The sequence below is a fragment of the Mustela nivalis genome, assembly GCF_964662115.1.
Source record: "Mustela nivalis genome assembly, chromosome: 6".
In the NCBI taxonomy this organism is placed as follows: Eukaryota; Metazoa; Chordata; class Mammalia; order Carnivora; family Mustelidae; genus Mustela; species Mustela nivalis.
This window is the reverse complement of record NC_139025.1, coordinates 109530142-109545664: the sequence shown is the minus strand read 5'-3', so window position 1 is coordinate 109545664 and position 15523 is coordinate 109530142. Positions and strand designations below refer to the sequence as shown.

General features: G+C 39.4%; 1 protein-coding gene across 3 annotated transcripts in view; it reads right to left on the bottom strand.

The window, feature by feature from the left end:
• The window catches only part of MNS1 (meiosis specific nuclear structural 1), a 41031-nt gene extending 37456 nt beyond the window's left edge, over nt 1-3575 (bottom strand). The window contains exons 1-2 of one of the 3 annotated variants that reach the window (XM_082733835.1): nt 3476-3575; nt 2416-2637 (exon numbers count right to left, since the gene is read on the bottom strand). In XM_082733835.1, the coding sequence (XP_082589961.1) occupies nt 2416-2637; nt 3476-3478 (225 nt within the window). In that variant the 5' untranslated portion in view covers nt 3479-3575. The remainder of the gene's footprint in view (nt 1-2415; nt 2638-3475) is intronic. The other 2 variants (XM_082733837.1, XM_082733836.1) reach the window with 2 other exon arrangements.
• Nucleotides 3576-15523: the final 11948 nt, after the last annotated feature.

The window sequence follows — 15523 nt, the reverse complement described above, 5'->3', positions numbered from 1 at the left end:
ACTTCAGGCCTTCATCTGATCTGATGAGGCCCACTCACATTAGAGAGAACAATCTGCTTTACTCACTGTGCCAGTTTAAATGTTAATCTCATCCCAAAACACCCAGGATAATGTTTGACCAACTATCTGTCTGACCACCACATGGCCCAGTGAAAGTCCACACACAAAATTAACCATCACTAGCCCAGGCATTTTGTTCTGACAGAAAGGAAGGAAGCTATCACAGATTAAAGGAATCTTGTTAAAAGGTCACAAAACCAATAAAAGCATCCATTGGCCAAAGATGGGACAATTTGAGCATCAAAAATAATAATAAAGGCAATTAATTCAAGTATTAAAGACCCATGAGTCCATAAAGATTTTTTACAAAAAGAAAAAGTCAAAAACTAAAGAAAACTTTTAAAAACAACATTGACAGACACCAATGGAAGTGACCAGAACACCAACTCTGAAAGTTAAGTATATGTCTCCCTTTCCAGTAATAACTATATTTCAGGTACCAAATAATCCTAGTTGTTGCAGGAAAGTTCTTTACACAGGAATTTCAGCTAATCAAATGTGAAAGGAATAACAAAATTAGAAAAATCAGTGTTTTGCAACCCCTAATGAAAGGAAAGATTCATTGGTGAAACCACAGGTGAAAGGTTCATCAGGAATTTTACAACAGAGGAACCAGAATGCCTCAGTAGAGGTACTAGAATGTACATATTTATCAACACTAGCATCAATACAAGTGGACCAAGCAGACACATCATGTGCCTGCAGATGTGGTACAATATCAAGCATAGCATCACCTATGGAGTGATTGCCAGAAAGTTCTACCTAAATCTAATCATGCCTTTAGGATTAACTTCCATTTTGAAAAAAATATAGACATTAGGGAAACAAATTAAATGAACAAAGGAGAAAGCAAACAGGCAAATTCAGAATATGGGATATCAAAAAACAGCTGGCCTACTTTAACAAGTTAGAAACATGAAGTTAAAAAAAAAAAAAAAAGGGATAGGGATGCCTGGGTGGCTCAATCAGTTAAGCATCTGACTCTTCATTTCCGCTCAGGTCATGATCTCAGGGTTGTGAGACAGAGCCCCATATCAGCTCTGCACTAGGCATGGAGCCTGCTTAAGATTCTCTCTAACCTCTTCCCTCTGTCCCTCCCCCCAGCCTCTTTCTCCCATTCTTTAAAAAAAAAAGAGGGCAGGACCGTTTTAGATTAAGAGGTACCTAGCAGACATAACAACCAAATATACTGTATGAACCTTATTTAGATCCTGATTAAAACAAACCAACTGTTAAAACAGATTTTGACACAATCACAAAAAGTTGATTATGGAATGGCATTAAATAATACCTAGAATTTACTGTTAATTTTAGTAGTTGAGATAGTGGCATTATTCTACTACTATGTAAGAAAGTATCTTTATTTTGTAAGATGTATACTGAAATATACATGAAAGAGGTGATATGGTATCTGGTATTTTCTTTAAAATTAAAGAAAAAATAAGAATAAAAAGAAGAGGAAAATATATAATCCCTAGGATCTTATTGCTCAGAGTTGAAAAATCATATCTAAGCCTTATGAATTTCGAACTCAGAGGAATGGATACCACTTTTAAAAAGTTGCTTTTGCTATTCCTCACAATAGTCTACAAAATGTTGAACATCAGCAGGAACTCAAAAAATTCTGAAATATCAGAGAAACTTTTTCATTTATGAGAACTCATTTCTAATTGGTTTCCCTTTTTTACCACACTCATTCTTTAAAATATTTAGAAGCTTCCATATAAAAATTATCTCATTTTAGGAATTATATACATACTGTACTTGAATTCTTCAAGGCAGTATTTCAAAATCAAAAATAAGTAAATCATACCTAATACATACATGTTCATTTTCTACCACTGAATAATGTACATGTTTAATCTCAGTAAATTCAAAAAAGGTACTCTTAAATTTTTGTCTTTCGAATTTTATGTAAAGTAATTGAATTTTACTTATATGAACAAAACTGTGGAAGTCAGTAATCATGGGTTTCATGTTTGTGAAAAAAAATTAAAAAACAAAAAAAATGTTGAGTCTTACTCTGTTACAGGCACAATTCCAAGTGCTTTGCATGTACTAACTCGTTAATTATTAAAACTCCTACAAAGCGGATACTATTATAATTGCCATTTTATAGAGGAGGCATTAAAGTAAAGTCAGTTTACCTAGGGCTCCAGAGCACGCTTACATACAGCCGTACTAGGATTTAAAATCATACAGTCTAACTCCAAAAACCGAGCTCTTTACCACTACATTGGTCTGACTTATGATGAGACATCCTTTACCTGATCTTATTATCTACTCAATTCCAGCATCAGCAGCTGTTTTAACCATTTCCAAAGAAAAAAAATGTCAATGAATAGTAAAATGTACCTTTTGAATGGCCTCTTCCATATCCAACTCAAATTGTTCATCCTGTAATAATCTGAGGAATCTCTTGCGCTCCACGAGGTCATCATTTTCATTCTGCACCATTTGGTCCCTGATTTGATTTTGTATCTTTCTTACTGACTGGACATGTAATTGTTTGCAGTAATTTGTATCTACTTGTTTCTGATGCCTTTCACTGAAGCTCAAAGTTCGCCTTCTAGAAGCCTGTAATGGGGGGGTGGAGGGGGGGAAGTACGCATACTTTGGTATCCCAATATCTAATTTTTAAAAGTATACCGCTGCAAGCCCCTGGCACAAAAACAGATAACAGAATAAACAAAGGTCCTTTGGCTTCCTTCCTAAATTCAGAGAAATGTAACACAATAAAAAAGTACATACGGTAGATAAACATAATTGATAAATCAATAAATTACTTTTATTATTCCCCATCTTATAGTTGAGACATGAAAAGTAAAAGCAACTTTACCCAAGGTTCCTCGGCTTAAATAAATAGCAGTACTAGTATTCAAAGACACGCAGGTGAGCTCTATAGACCTAGCTCTTTACCACAACACGCGGAATTCCTCTCCTCATTCCCCGCTACGCCCACCCCCGCACCTCCTTTACCCCTTGGCCAGAAAGTATCATTCAGAAAGAAGCCGGTCAGGTTTTCCTAATACAGATTTAACAGGTCAATCTGCTGCTACCTAATTCATCTGCTCTCTCCTGGACTTTCTTTCCCACTTATTTGTTCAAGGTTCTTAATCTTTTCCCAAATTTCCAGAAATGTGGAAAAAAAAAAGGGGGGGGGGGGGGGGTTGCCAAACAAAATTTTCATCGGGCAGATCTAATAGAGTCTGGGGAAAATTTGAAAAAGGCTGGAAGCCACCGCGAGCGTTGCTTAAACAATAGCACAAGAGGCTTCTGAAAGCAAATTGAATCAGTTCTCCCACTTAATTCTCGGATTAGGCACTCCAAATCCTATTTTTAGATGCAGCCTGGCTCTAAACTCCAATTAGATCAATAGATAAACAAGTAGTTTCGAGACCCCCGACAGGCTCACCATCTTGGCAGAGGAAAATCCCGCTCGGAGGATCCAGCCGCCACCACCGCTCGCTGCAAAAGCGACGGCGGGCTGAGAGCTCCGATGTTTACGCGGTTTCCTGGCAACTGCCGCCTCCCCAGAGCGCGCAGGGCCCACCTGCGCAGGGTGCGGTCTCCCATTGGGCGCAGCAAGAGCCAATCGGCACTGAGCTTCTTGGGAGGCTGGCTGGGAGGCCACCTCTCCAGCTCTCCGAGACAGGCGGGAAGTTCAGATCCCGGATCCTGGCGCAAGCACTTTGCAGTGCATAGGGGCTCTCGCGATTTCCCTCAAGCGGCTGAATTCTGTGATTTGGGTGGGGTTGGGAGTCAAGGGGAGGTCTGTGGAAACGGTTTACACAGAAATACGCCAACTCCTGTCTAGTACATTGTGCCGAAGTACTTTCTACTCAGAACATCCTGTGCCCTCGATGCCCATTCTGCCTGTGTTGAGGGCTGGCTGCATCTCTAGCAGGAGGAGGCACGGTCACCGTCCCTCTAGCTAGGTAACTGGGAGGCTTTTTGGGTAGCGTGTACTTGCAGCCGCCTTCACCTCAACCCCCGACAGATGTTGGTAAACTCTGGTAATAAAATGTATGGGTCACTGGGACGCTCTACCGTGGAACACATGATCCAGCTGCCAGTGAGAGAGCAGATAGATGGAGGCAGCAGTGATCAAGTTTATTTCATTGGCCGGTAGACGCTAAAGTCCATTTAAAATGGAAGCATTTAAGAATAGGAATGGGTCAGGGAAATTAGTAAAACAAATTCATTTTAGAGAGGACAGAGAAATCCCTTAAAAACAACAACAGAGGGGCACCTGGGTGGCTCAGTGGATTAAAGCTTCTGCCTTCAGCTCAGGTCATGATCTCAGGGTCCTTGGATCCAGCCCCACCTTGGGTTCTCTGCTCAGCAGGGAGCCTGCTTCCCTTCCTCTCTCTCTGTCTCTGCCTGCCTCTCTGCCTACTTGTGATCTCTATCAAATAAATAAAATCTTAAAAACACCACCACCACCACAATTAAAGGTAGTGTGAGAACCTGATTTAGTTCGTGTTACCTGATTTGAAGTCCACCATATGCAACAATATGTCTGCTTAAAGATTAAAAGAGATAAAGAGAGCTTCCAGTTTTAGCTCCAAAATGTAAAAACTTGAAGTTATCCCTTCCATCCTCACTACCGGAAGAAGCTGAACAAACGAAAAACTAATGATTTTTCTTGGAGTCATCACAGAACTGAGGTCACAGGACACACCACAACCCTGAAATATGGAGAGATGAGGGGAGTCAGTCATATCCCAGACCCACTTACTTAGAGCAGAAGTCTCTGAAGCCATAATGGACGAATGTTTGAATGGTAATTTTGATGAACTCCTGGAGACTGGGTGGGCATAGGGTGAGTGAAGCTACTGGAGACTGCAGTCTTGGGAGGCACCAACACTTCTATGGTTTTTGTTTCCAGGAGTTCCAGCAAGTTCTCACCATGAAAAACAAAGAAAGATCTCTTGTGGCTCTAGCAGGGGGATAAGATTAATAATTATTGTCAAATACAACCAGAGCCTTCTCCTTAATTAAGGCCTACTTTCCAGAAGAAAAGACTTTAGGAAAGCCATATCCCACCCAGGGCAAGGACAGTTCTCTGACCACAGCCTCCTCCAGCCTTTCTGTCTCTCATAAGTAGAGAGGAGGGAGGTAAGAAACACTTGTGAAGGTCACAGGACACTAAAAGAAGTTTAATGTTAAAATGATAGAATATGGGGCGCCTGGGTGGCTCAGTGGGTTAAAGCTTCTGCCTTCAGCTCGGGTCATGATCCCAGGGTTCTGGGATCGAGCCCCGCATCGTGCTCTCTGCTCAGCGGGGAGCCTGCTTCCCTCTCTCTCTCTGCCTGCCTCTCTGCCTTCTTGTGATCTCTGTCTGTCAAATAAATAAATAAAATCTTAAAAAAAAATGATAGAATACTTTTCTTCCCACACTTTCCCACTGCACCATCAGTGTTCCCATATAATAACAGTTGAGGATAGCTTCAAGGACCGCAAACACACACTAACAAGGAATGCTTAGAGAAATCCAAAGACAGGGGCGCTTGGGTGTCTCAGTGGGTTAAGCCTCTGCCTTCGGCTCAGGTCATGATCTCGGGGTCCTGGGATGGAGTCTGAATGGGGCTCTCTGCTCAGCGGGGAGCCTGCTTCCCCTGCTCTCTCTGCCTACTTGTGATCTCTCTCTCTCTCTCTGTCAAATAAATAAATAAAATCTTAAAAAAAAAAAAAAAAGAAACCCAAAGACAACAGAAGACAAAAACAAAAACACTAGAGGAATTAAAAGCTACAGGAATGAAAAGCTACAGCAAATATTAAACACAACCCAACTCCTAGTCACAGAATAAAAACCCTCACATCCCTATGTACCTCAATCTTGGGTAATAACCCAAGATACCACAGCCAGTTTTCAATAAAGAACAGCAAGGCTAAAGGCAAGAACAAACTCAGTCTGAAAAGCAAAATAAGCATCAGAACTAGATTGAGCTATGACACAGATTTGGAGCATTATTAAACAGTAATATAAAATCACTATGCTTAATATGTTAAAGGATCTGATGGAAAATAGGTTCAACAGATGGGTAATGTATGCAGGGAAATGGCAACTGAAATAATCCAAAGGAAATTCTAAAAATAAGAAACAATGTAACAAATGAAGGGTGCACTTCACAGGCTTATAGGAACATGGACAACACTGGAGAGAATCAGTGAGCTTGAATGTAAGTCAAGAGACACTTCCCAAACTGAAATGCAAGGAAATTAGTAGTAAATAGATAATCCTATTGGGTTTGTGGACTTCATCTTAGAATCAATACATTAGAAGAGGACTGTGTGTTGGGAAGGGGGGATGGTAATTGTCCAAGCTTGTGTATTTTGGCAGATCATATAAATCCAGTTACTACAAAAGCCAAATTGACCATATGGATACAGTGCAAAACATTTTGAAAGCATTTAATCCTGTTTGACGAGAAATTTCAACAAGAATTCCACAAAAAACATGATTTATATATAGCTTCTTATAAAGTAGCCTTTAACTAAAATTTTGCTGGCTGGGCTGTCAGAAACAATTTGTTTTGTTTTGAACACTGATTAGTGCTTAGTATATCATATATGATAAATAAATATTTGTTAAATGAACAAATGACTAAAATTATATTACTGTTATGCACATAGGAGAAAGGTCTACCCAGAAATTACTTTTAAGACGTATTGTTCTTCATCATCCAGAATTTTATCAAATTTACTTATATTTTCAAAGAGCAAACTTTTGGTTATGTGTATATAGTTTGTTTGTTTGCTTCCAATCCCAGTGTTTGCTCCTCTTAACATCATTATTTTCTTTCCTGTTTGCTCCAGGTTTAATTTGCTCTTCTCTTTATAGTTTCATAACATGGAAGCTTAAATCTTCACTTTACACCTGTCAGAATGGCTAAAATAAAAAAAAAAAAAACACAAGAAATAACAAGTGTTGTTGAGGATGTGAAAAAGGAGGAACCTTCACGGACTGCTGGTCAGAATGCAAATTGGTGCAGCCACTATGGAAAATGGTATGGAGTTTTCTCAAAAAGATTAAAGATAGAATTACCATATAATCATATAATCCAGGACTTCTATTACTGGGTATTTTACTTAAAAACAACACCACCACCAAAACACCAATTTAAAAAGATATAGGCACCCCTATGCTTATTGCACATTATTTACAATAGCGAAGGTATAGAAGCAACTCAAGTGCCCATCCATAGATGGACAGAGAAGAGGTGCTATATATATGTATATACCACCTTCATGCAGCCTGACATGGGGCTCCATCTCATGACCCTGAGATCATGACCTGAGTTGAAATCAAGAGTCAGACCCTTAACCTGTTGAGCCACACAGGTGCCCCTTTTACACATTTTTTAGTTTTTTTTTTTCCTTGACTTTTGATGGGTTTCATAATGTTGGATTGAATGCCAGACCTAGAGACTGAGGTAAAGCGTATTTAGGCCTGGAATAAACACCCCTATTCTCCTGCTGTAACATTAGTGGAGGAGGTTGAGCCCATGCAGTCAGGAGTCGAGCTGGATTTGAACTTGGTGTTGCTATGGTTATTTTCAGTACACCGCTGTCTTCACATATCTTCCATGTTTTCTTGTGCTTATGCTGGAGCTAGTTTTCCAGAAGGCTTCTCTCAATGTTCCTGGTTCACCTTCAGCTTAAGGTCTTCCCTATGTTCCTGGCATGTCAGAGACTGTCTCTCTCCACAGTCCAGCTCCCCGCCCCAACTCCACAGGAGATGGCTGTTCTTGGTGCATGGTGGGAAGAGGGGCTTCTCCATTATTCTTGTCCAGTCTCAGTGTTAGGTGGGTTTTGGCAAACTAGTTGTGGGGCCTCATAAATTGGAAAAACTTTCCTTAATGGTAAGTACTCACTGTGTTTTCTTGCTGTTTTTTAAAAAGTCTAAAACCCTTAAGCTGGGCTGTAAAGGCTTGTATGTGTACCTCTTCAGGTTTCTTCTTCAAACTTCAGCCAAAATGGACTTCTTTGAGTTTCTTCCTTCCAGAAGGCCTTTGCATGTGTGGGTCTTTGCATGTGTAGACTTCTTTGAGCTTCTTCCTTCCAGAAGGCCTTTGCATGTGTGGGTCTTTGCCTTAATAAGAGCGTGTGATGACCGAAACCCCACCAGTCGTCTTGTCGATGAGGTAACACATGCTCTGGATGGCAGAACAGAAAAGTAGAACGAGCCTCAGTTCTTCATGACCACAGAGCTACTGTATCAGCCCTGGGCTGCCTGACTCTGACCTCAAACTGTGTGAAAGAAGAGGAAGTTCCTAATTTATCTAAGCCTCTGTGTCCTCTTCTTCACTCAGGATTCTATTATTATTAGCTAAATGCAATTCCTAACAAACCACCATCTCTGTTTAATCTCATGGGTGAAAATGATTAAGAAAAGCAGAGCCACCTGGGTGACTCAGTTAAGCATCTGCCTTTGGTTTAGGTCATGATCCCAGGGTCCTGGGATTAAGCCCCAAATGGGGCACCCTGCTCAGCAGAGAGTCTGTTCTCCCTCTCCCCCTGCTTATGCTTGCTCTATCAAATAAATAAATAAAATATTTTTTTAAAAAAAAGCTTTTTGTAGCATTAATTGCCTTTTTTACATCAATATTTGATTTTATAGATTAGAAGGTAGAGTAGAAAACCTGATTTCCTTTCTCACATTTTCCTCCTAATTTCTAGCATTATCACAGTTTCTTATCACAGATAAGTTTCTTATCACAACTTTTAATCTCAGTTTTGATTTCCAAAATACCCATTGAACATGGTAATAGCTCCCAGAGTCATGTCATTTCCACATTGGAGGAGCATGCCTTTTGTATTTTCAGATACTTCTAGAATAAAAATGTAGACAAGGCTGCAAGAATGCAAGGCCTGACATACATCACTGGAGCAGCTTTTCTGAGGGGAACCAGATCAGCCAACTTTGAGTATGGTCAACTAGCTGCCAGTGCACTAAATTTACTAATATGCTACTAATATTTCCATACCTTTCTGTAAAATTTTAATGGGAGAATTCTCCAAAGAGACTCCACTAAAGTGTAGACACATTAGGATTTCTTCATTTCCCTTATTTGCCTAACACAATCCCATAGACAGCTTAGCAACCAAATGACAGATTTTTTGGTTGCATACATAAATTCGGGTTAACATTATTTACCTGAACTGCTCACAGATCAATAAATATAAATGTCTTAAAAACAGTAACAGGGTACAGATCAGATCATTAAATGTTTATTTACTTGGTAACTAAATATAAGTTTTCTCATATGCAATGGACTTCTAAAACACAAATATATTTATTTTTTCAGGGAAATATATTTAAGTAAAGACTACTTCATTAATCAAATGCACAAAGTATTTCATTCATCAATATATAGATTATCTGTTTAGTTAGGCAGCTAAATAAATCAATCCCATTTGCTTCTTAAAACTTAGAATTAACAATTCAGAACAACACACATGCATAAGCAATAGTTTAAGTGCATTAATAATTATCTAAATTTACCAAAATATGGCTAGCACAGAGCCCTGAACATAGTATAGCTTAATAAATATACACTGAAGGACGGACAATATTTTTAGAATGCAGTGTATTTGAGTGTTAGGATGTTCAAAAGGATAATTCGGATAGGGAATCTAGTGTGTCAGAAGAGGGAAAAGCTTTGCATTTAGCCAGTAGAAATAAACTAAGGTAAAACCATTCAGATGACCAAAAATTATGAGATGAGAGACAAAAGAATTTTGTGGAATGGTTGGCATGCTTTTAATCACAAGAGATGGGGTGAGGGGGTGTTGGAAAAACTAACAGGAGCCTGAACTGGTAGAGTTCAAGTTCTTGGTCTAAGAGTACTCATAATGCCCGCCCTATTGCACTGGCAAAGGGACCCCCTACCTTAAAGTAATGGCGTTATAATGAGAACACTGTGTACTAACAAAGAAAACAGTGATGAAACGTAGGGCCATACACAAACAAGCTAAAATGTGCAACACTCATGGGTTTTTTGTTGTTGCTTTTTTGTTGGTTTTGTTTTGTTTTGTTGCAACATTCATGTTGAAGGAAATTCTGGTGAGGAGTTTAAGGAAGATTTCTAAGTGGTAAAGACTGAGATGGTGAGGAAAAGAATACGAATCATGGGTGAAAAGGTGAACTTGAGCCTTGAAAGAACTTCTGGGAGCTGCAAACCTTTTCCTCCTCTCTCTGTCCTTGGGTGATTGATCACATGGCTGCATATCAATATTATGTCTCCCGCTCTACTCATTGGCAATATTGTCTGAGAGGAACGGAAGGCACAACCTTTCCCTCTTGGTGTTCTGTGTGAATTGACCTGGAAGGAAGAAAGCAGACAGCCTGCTACTCATTTCTAGACATAACCACTTTCCCAAAAGGTTGGGCTTCCTTGAGTGAGGGTAGATGAGGAGGACAGGTTCAGAGTATAACAGGTTTAGTAGAGTAGAATTTGCTAATTCCTTTTTTTAAAAAGATTTTATTTATTTATTTGATAGACAGAGATCACAAGTAGGCAGAGAGGTAGGCAGAGAGAGACAGAGAAGCAGGCTCCCCGCTGAGCAGAGAGCCCAATGTGGGACTCGATCCCAGGACCCTGGGACCATGACCTGAGTCAAAGGCAGAGGCTTAGCCCACTGAGCCACCCAGGTGCCCCGAATTTGCTAATTCCTAATTGGGAAATGTCACATAACATTGGAAAGTATTTTAGCAAATGTATTTTAGCAAATGTGTACTTTCCATTATTTCTTGCTTCTCTGAGGAGCATTATTTTTTCAATTTTTTATTTTTTATTAACATATAATGTATTATTAGCCCTGTGAATCACCAGGTTTACACACTTCATAGCACTCACTGTAGGACACACCTTCCCCAATAGGACCATTATTTCTAAAGGGAATTTTAGTTACATCTTCTTGTTTCCAGCCCACACATGGATATTGTGGAAAGATTCGACAATAATTTATGTGATTTAGTAAGGGATCTGTCAGGGAGAAAGATTTTTGAACTGAATGTTCACCTAAATTGAAGACAAATTTTATAAACTGCAACAATTAGCTATTTTACCTGAAAAAATAGCCTACATTTTTTAAGTAAACTTTGCTTTTTAGAACAGTTTTAGGTTTACAGAAAAGTGGATAGAGGACAGAGATTTCCATGCGTCCTCCCCCCCACCCCCCACGTACTCACACAGTCTCTGTCATTAGCATCACACACAGGTGTGGTACATTCATTACAACTGATGAACCAATATTGATACATTAACTGAATCCATTGTTGACATCCAGATCCCTCTATTTATACAGATCTATGGGTTTTGACAAATGCACAGTGTTGTGTATTCACCATTACAGTATCACACGGAATAGTTACATTGGTCAAAAGAAATCACCTGTGGAGCGGGGGAATCACCTGTGGACCGACTATCTATTCATCTCTTCCTCCACCCTCCCAAGCCCCTGGAAACCACTAATCTTTTCACTATCTCTGCAGGTTTTTTTTTTTCTTTTCCAGAAGTCATAAAGTTGAAATCACACGGTATGCAGACTTTGAAGACTGACTTCTTTCACTTTGTTTATGCACTTAAGATTCCTACATGTGTTTTTGCAGCTTGATAGCTCATTTATTTTTATCACTAAATAATATTCCATTGTATGGCTTTAAAAAAAACCATCATTACATTTAAAGATTATTTTTCCTGATAAATCATTATCATAAATGCTTTTTTATTGTTGAGGAAGGATTTAAGCCCTCTCAGCATTATTTCCCTTTGGAATTTAGCTTTTCACCCACAGGTCTAGACTAAAAGTCTTGTGTATGAAAAGGAAAGAGCTTTTCCTAATAAATGGTGGGTAAAAAGAAACAAACCCCAAAATCTTGCCATTTGCAATGACGTGGATGGAACTAGAAAGTATTATGCTAAGCGAAGTAAGTTAATCAGAGAAAGACAACTATCATATGATCTCTCGGATATGAGGAATTTAAGAGGGAAGGCAGGGGACCATGGTGAGAAGGGAGGGAAAAATGAAACAAGATGGCACCGGGGAGGGAGAGAAGCCATAAGAGACTGAATCTCAGAAAACAAACTGAGGGTTGCTGGGGGGTTCGGGGGAGGGATAGGGTGGCTGGGTTATGGACATTGGGGAGGGTCTGTGCTATGTGAGTGCTGTGAATTGTGTAAGACTGATGACTCACAGACCTGTACCCCTAAAGCAAATAATACATTATATGTTAATAAAAATTAAAAAAATTAAAAATCAATAATAATAATAATAATAATAGATGATGAGTTATATGATTAATATTTCTTAATAATAGTTATAACAGGATTGAACATAACATAGTTCCTGATCTGAAATAAGGCACATTATAGCTATACACTGTAAGTTCTAACCATACATAGAAATTTACAAAATTGTATTACTTTAAAAAATGAAGCAATTAAAACAAAGCAATTTTTCTTTCATTCAGAAAAATGCCCAAATCTAATCTAATTTGCTGCAGCTGGACACCACCTGCAGATGACTGTTTAAGTACTCTGAACATTACACACTTATCTTTTAAATATTGATAATGCCATTTTTCATTTCCTTGACATGAAATCCCACAGGGAATAATTATGCTAATAAACCTTAATGATTCTTGCAAATAAATGATCAAACCAAATTGCTACTGTTGATTTATATTAATGGATGCCTTTAGGATGAGATTTGCCAGTACGGTGCTGCCTCTTGAATCTCAATTCATCTTATTTAGTTGAAGAGTGTACATAGTTTGTTAAGTAGATGAAGTGTTTAAAATATAATGTGCTTGTGCAGTTTCCACACTTCATAATGTTCAAGCATTACCATCTTGCCTTGTGGCAAATCTGCATTTAATGGTTTCATTGTATATAACTTCCTTTCTTACTTTTTCCTCTCTGTGATATGCACTTAGGAAGTGACTATTTCTGGTTGATTCAGAATAAGCCAGTTTCCATATGTTGAATCTGATTGTTTCATTGAGACAGTAAAATCTGTTCCCGGATATTTTAGCCACCATAATCTGGGAATCACATTGACAAGGTGATGATAGAATCAAGCGCTAAATACTGTTTGTGGGGCGGGGGGAGGAAAAGGACGTCGTTAAATGACTTGTCACCCCATTTAAACCTAGATTAGTGGTCCCCTTCCCTGCTCTCTTGCTTTTCATCCTTGCACTTTCATCCTCACCAATTCTATAGGAAATAGCTGACTTGGTAAATTCCAAAGCGACCTTGGAAAGTAACTATAGACATGTTATACATGCATTTCCAAGGTTGGGTGACACTACACAGTAGGAATGCATATTCACTGTGGATATGAATAAAATTTTATCTGGGTAATTTTTTTGAAAGCCACTTTTATTTAAAATACCATGTAGGTCAGGGGCACCTGGCTGACTCCGTTGGTAGGACCTGTGACTCTTGATCTCAGGGTCCTGAGTTTGAGCCCAATGTTCAGTAGAATAATTACTTAAAAAATAAAATAAAATACCGCATAGTTGAAAAAAATTATTATCTTCATATAGGTAATTGCCTCAATTGCCCGTTTTTGTGCATTTTGTCACATTCTAAGCATAAGAGAAAGACGTTTCAGACACAACAGGTACAGGAACAGAAATGAATGAAAAGTGATATAAATTAGTATTAAAATGGGGGATTGGCACATACATATCATGTATATATAAACAGGATATGCAACAGCAAATTGCTAGGGATTTGTCATTTGGTGCAGAGACACTGTAATCTGGTTAGTGATAAAGCAAAGATGCCCATGTTCAATTCATTGCAAAGTACGGAGGAGTCTCTTTCTGAATTATAAATCTCTGATCTTATACAATATGTATGTGCATATTAATACATAAATACACATATATGTGGACTACCTTTAGAAAGTTCTTTTTTTCACTTCTTAACTTTGGAAAAACTACCTAATTTGATCAAATTTGGTGTATTTGTATCATTTTTTTCTAATGGAAAATTAATTAGACCCAAAATTTAAACCACTAAATGCGTTATTTTATTCATTGTGGAATTTTCCAATTTAGCCCCAAAAGGGGGGGGGGTAATGCAAGTATGCAATGATAAGGAAGTGATTAAATAAATAATAGCACATCAGCTATGTACCTAGAGAAATGTGAGTATGTCTGGAAGGCTAGTGGGTCAGACCCAGGAGAGATAATTTGCAGAGAGCCTGAGCAGCCTCCTAGGAAAGGAGAATGACTGGGCACTCAGAACCTGAGCATCCACGCCAGATACTGGAGAGAAAGGGGCACACAATAACCCTTCAGGAGGAATGGCAGATGAAGACAGCAGCTCCCTGAGGAGGGAGAGCAAAAGAACCCACGCTGGCTGTGAGCATTTGAGGCAAGGCAGAGGAGTATTGATGCAAGACTATTTACACTGTCTTAAGACCCAGGCCTGCTTGGTCCGTTGCCAGAAAACAGAGAGGAATTATGGGTAAGAAGAAGGAGACAGGAAAGAAGAGAGGAGAGGAGGGTGGGGGGAGTGAGACAGAAAGAGAGGCTGTATCAGTTCACTAAGAGAGATAACAGACAAGAATGGCCCAGAAATCCTGCAACAACCCTATCTTGAGATGACAGATGACAATGGGTACAAGGAAATGCAGTGCAAAACATCTAGAAAGCATTTTCCTACTGCCTTATATCTACTGAGCATCTACTACATGCCAGTCACTTCATATGTAATATAATCATCGAGACAAACCAGTTCCTTTTACATATGAAGAAAATAAGATTCAAAAGTAGCAACTGGGGCGCCTGGGTGGCTCGGTGGGTTAAGCCGCTGCCTTCGGCTCAGGTCATGATCTCAGGGTCCTGGGATCGAGTCCCGCATCAGGCTCTCTGCTCCACAGGGAGCCTGCTTCCTCCTCTCTCTCTGCCTGCCTCTCTGCCTACTTGTGATCTCTCTCTGTCAAATAAAAAAATAAAATCTTTAAAAAAAAAAAAAAAAGTAGCAACTGGGGTGCCTGGGTGGCTCGGTGGGTTAAGCCGCTGCCTTCGGCTCAGGTCATGATCTCAGGGTCCTGGGATCAAGCCCCGCATCGGGCTCTCTGCTCAGCAGGGAGCCTGCTTCCCTCTCTCTCTCTCTCTCTGCCTCTCCATCTACTTGTGATTTCTCTCTGTCAAATAAATAAATAAAAATCTTAAAAAAAAAAAAAAAGTAGCAACTTGCCAGATTCATGGAAGGGGCCAGTCGTGGGACAGCGTTTCATATCAAGTCTGCCTCCCCAGCTCATGGTCTTTCATAAAGTCCCGTATTTTTTTTTAAGTTTATTTATTTATTTGACAGATCACAGGTAGGCAGAGAGGCAGGCAGAGGTGGTGGTGGGGCGCTCGGGAAGCAGGTTCCCTGCTGAGCAGAGAGCCCAACACGAGACTGGATCCCAGGACCCTGAGATCATGACCTGAGCC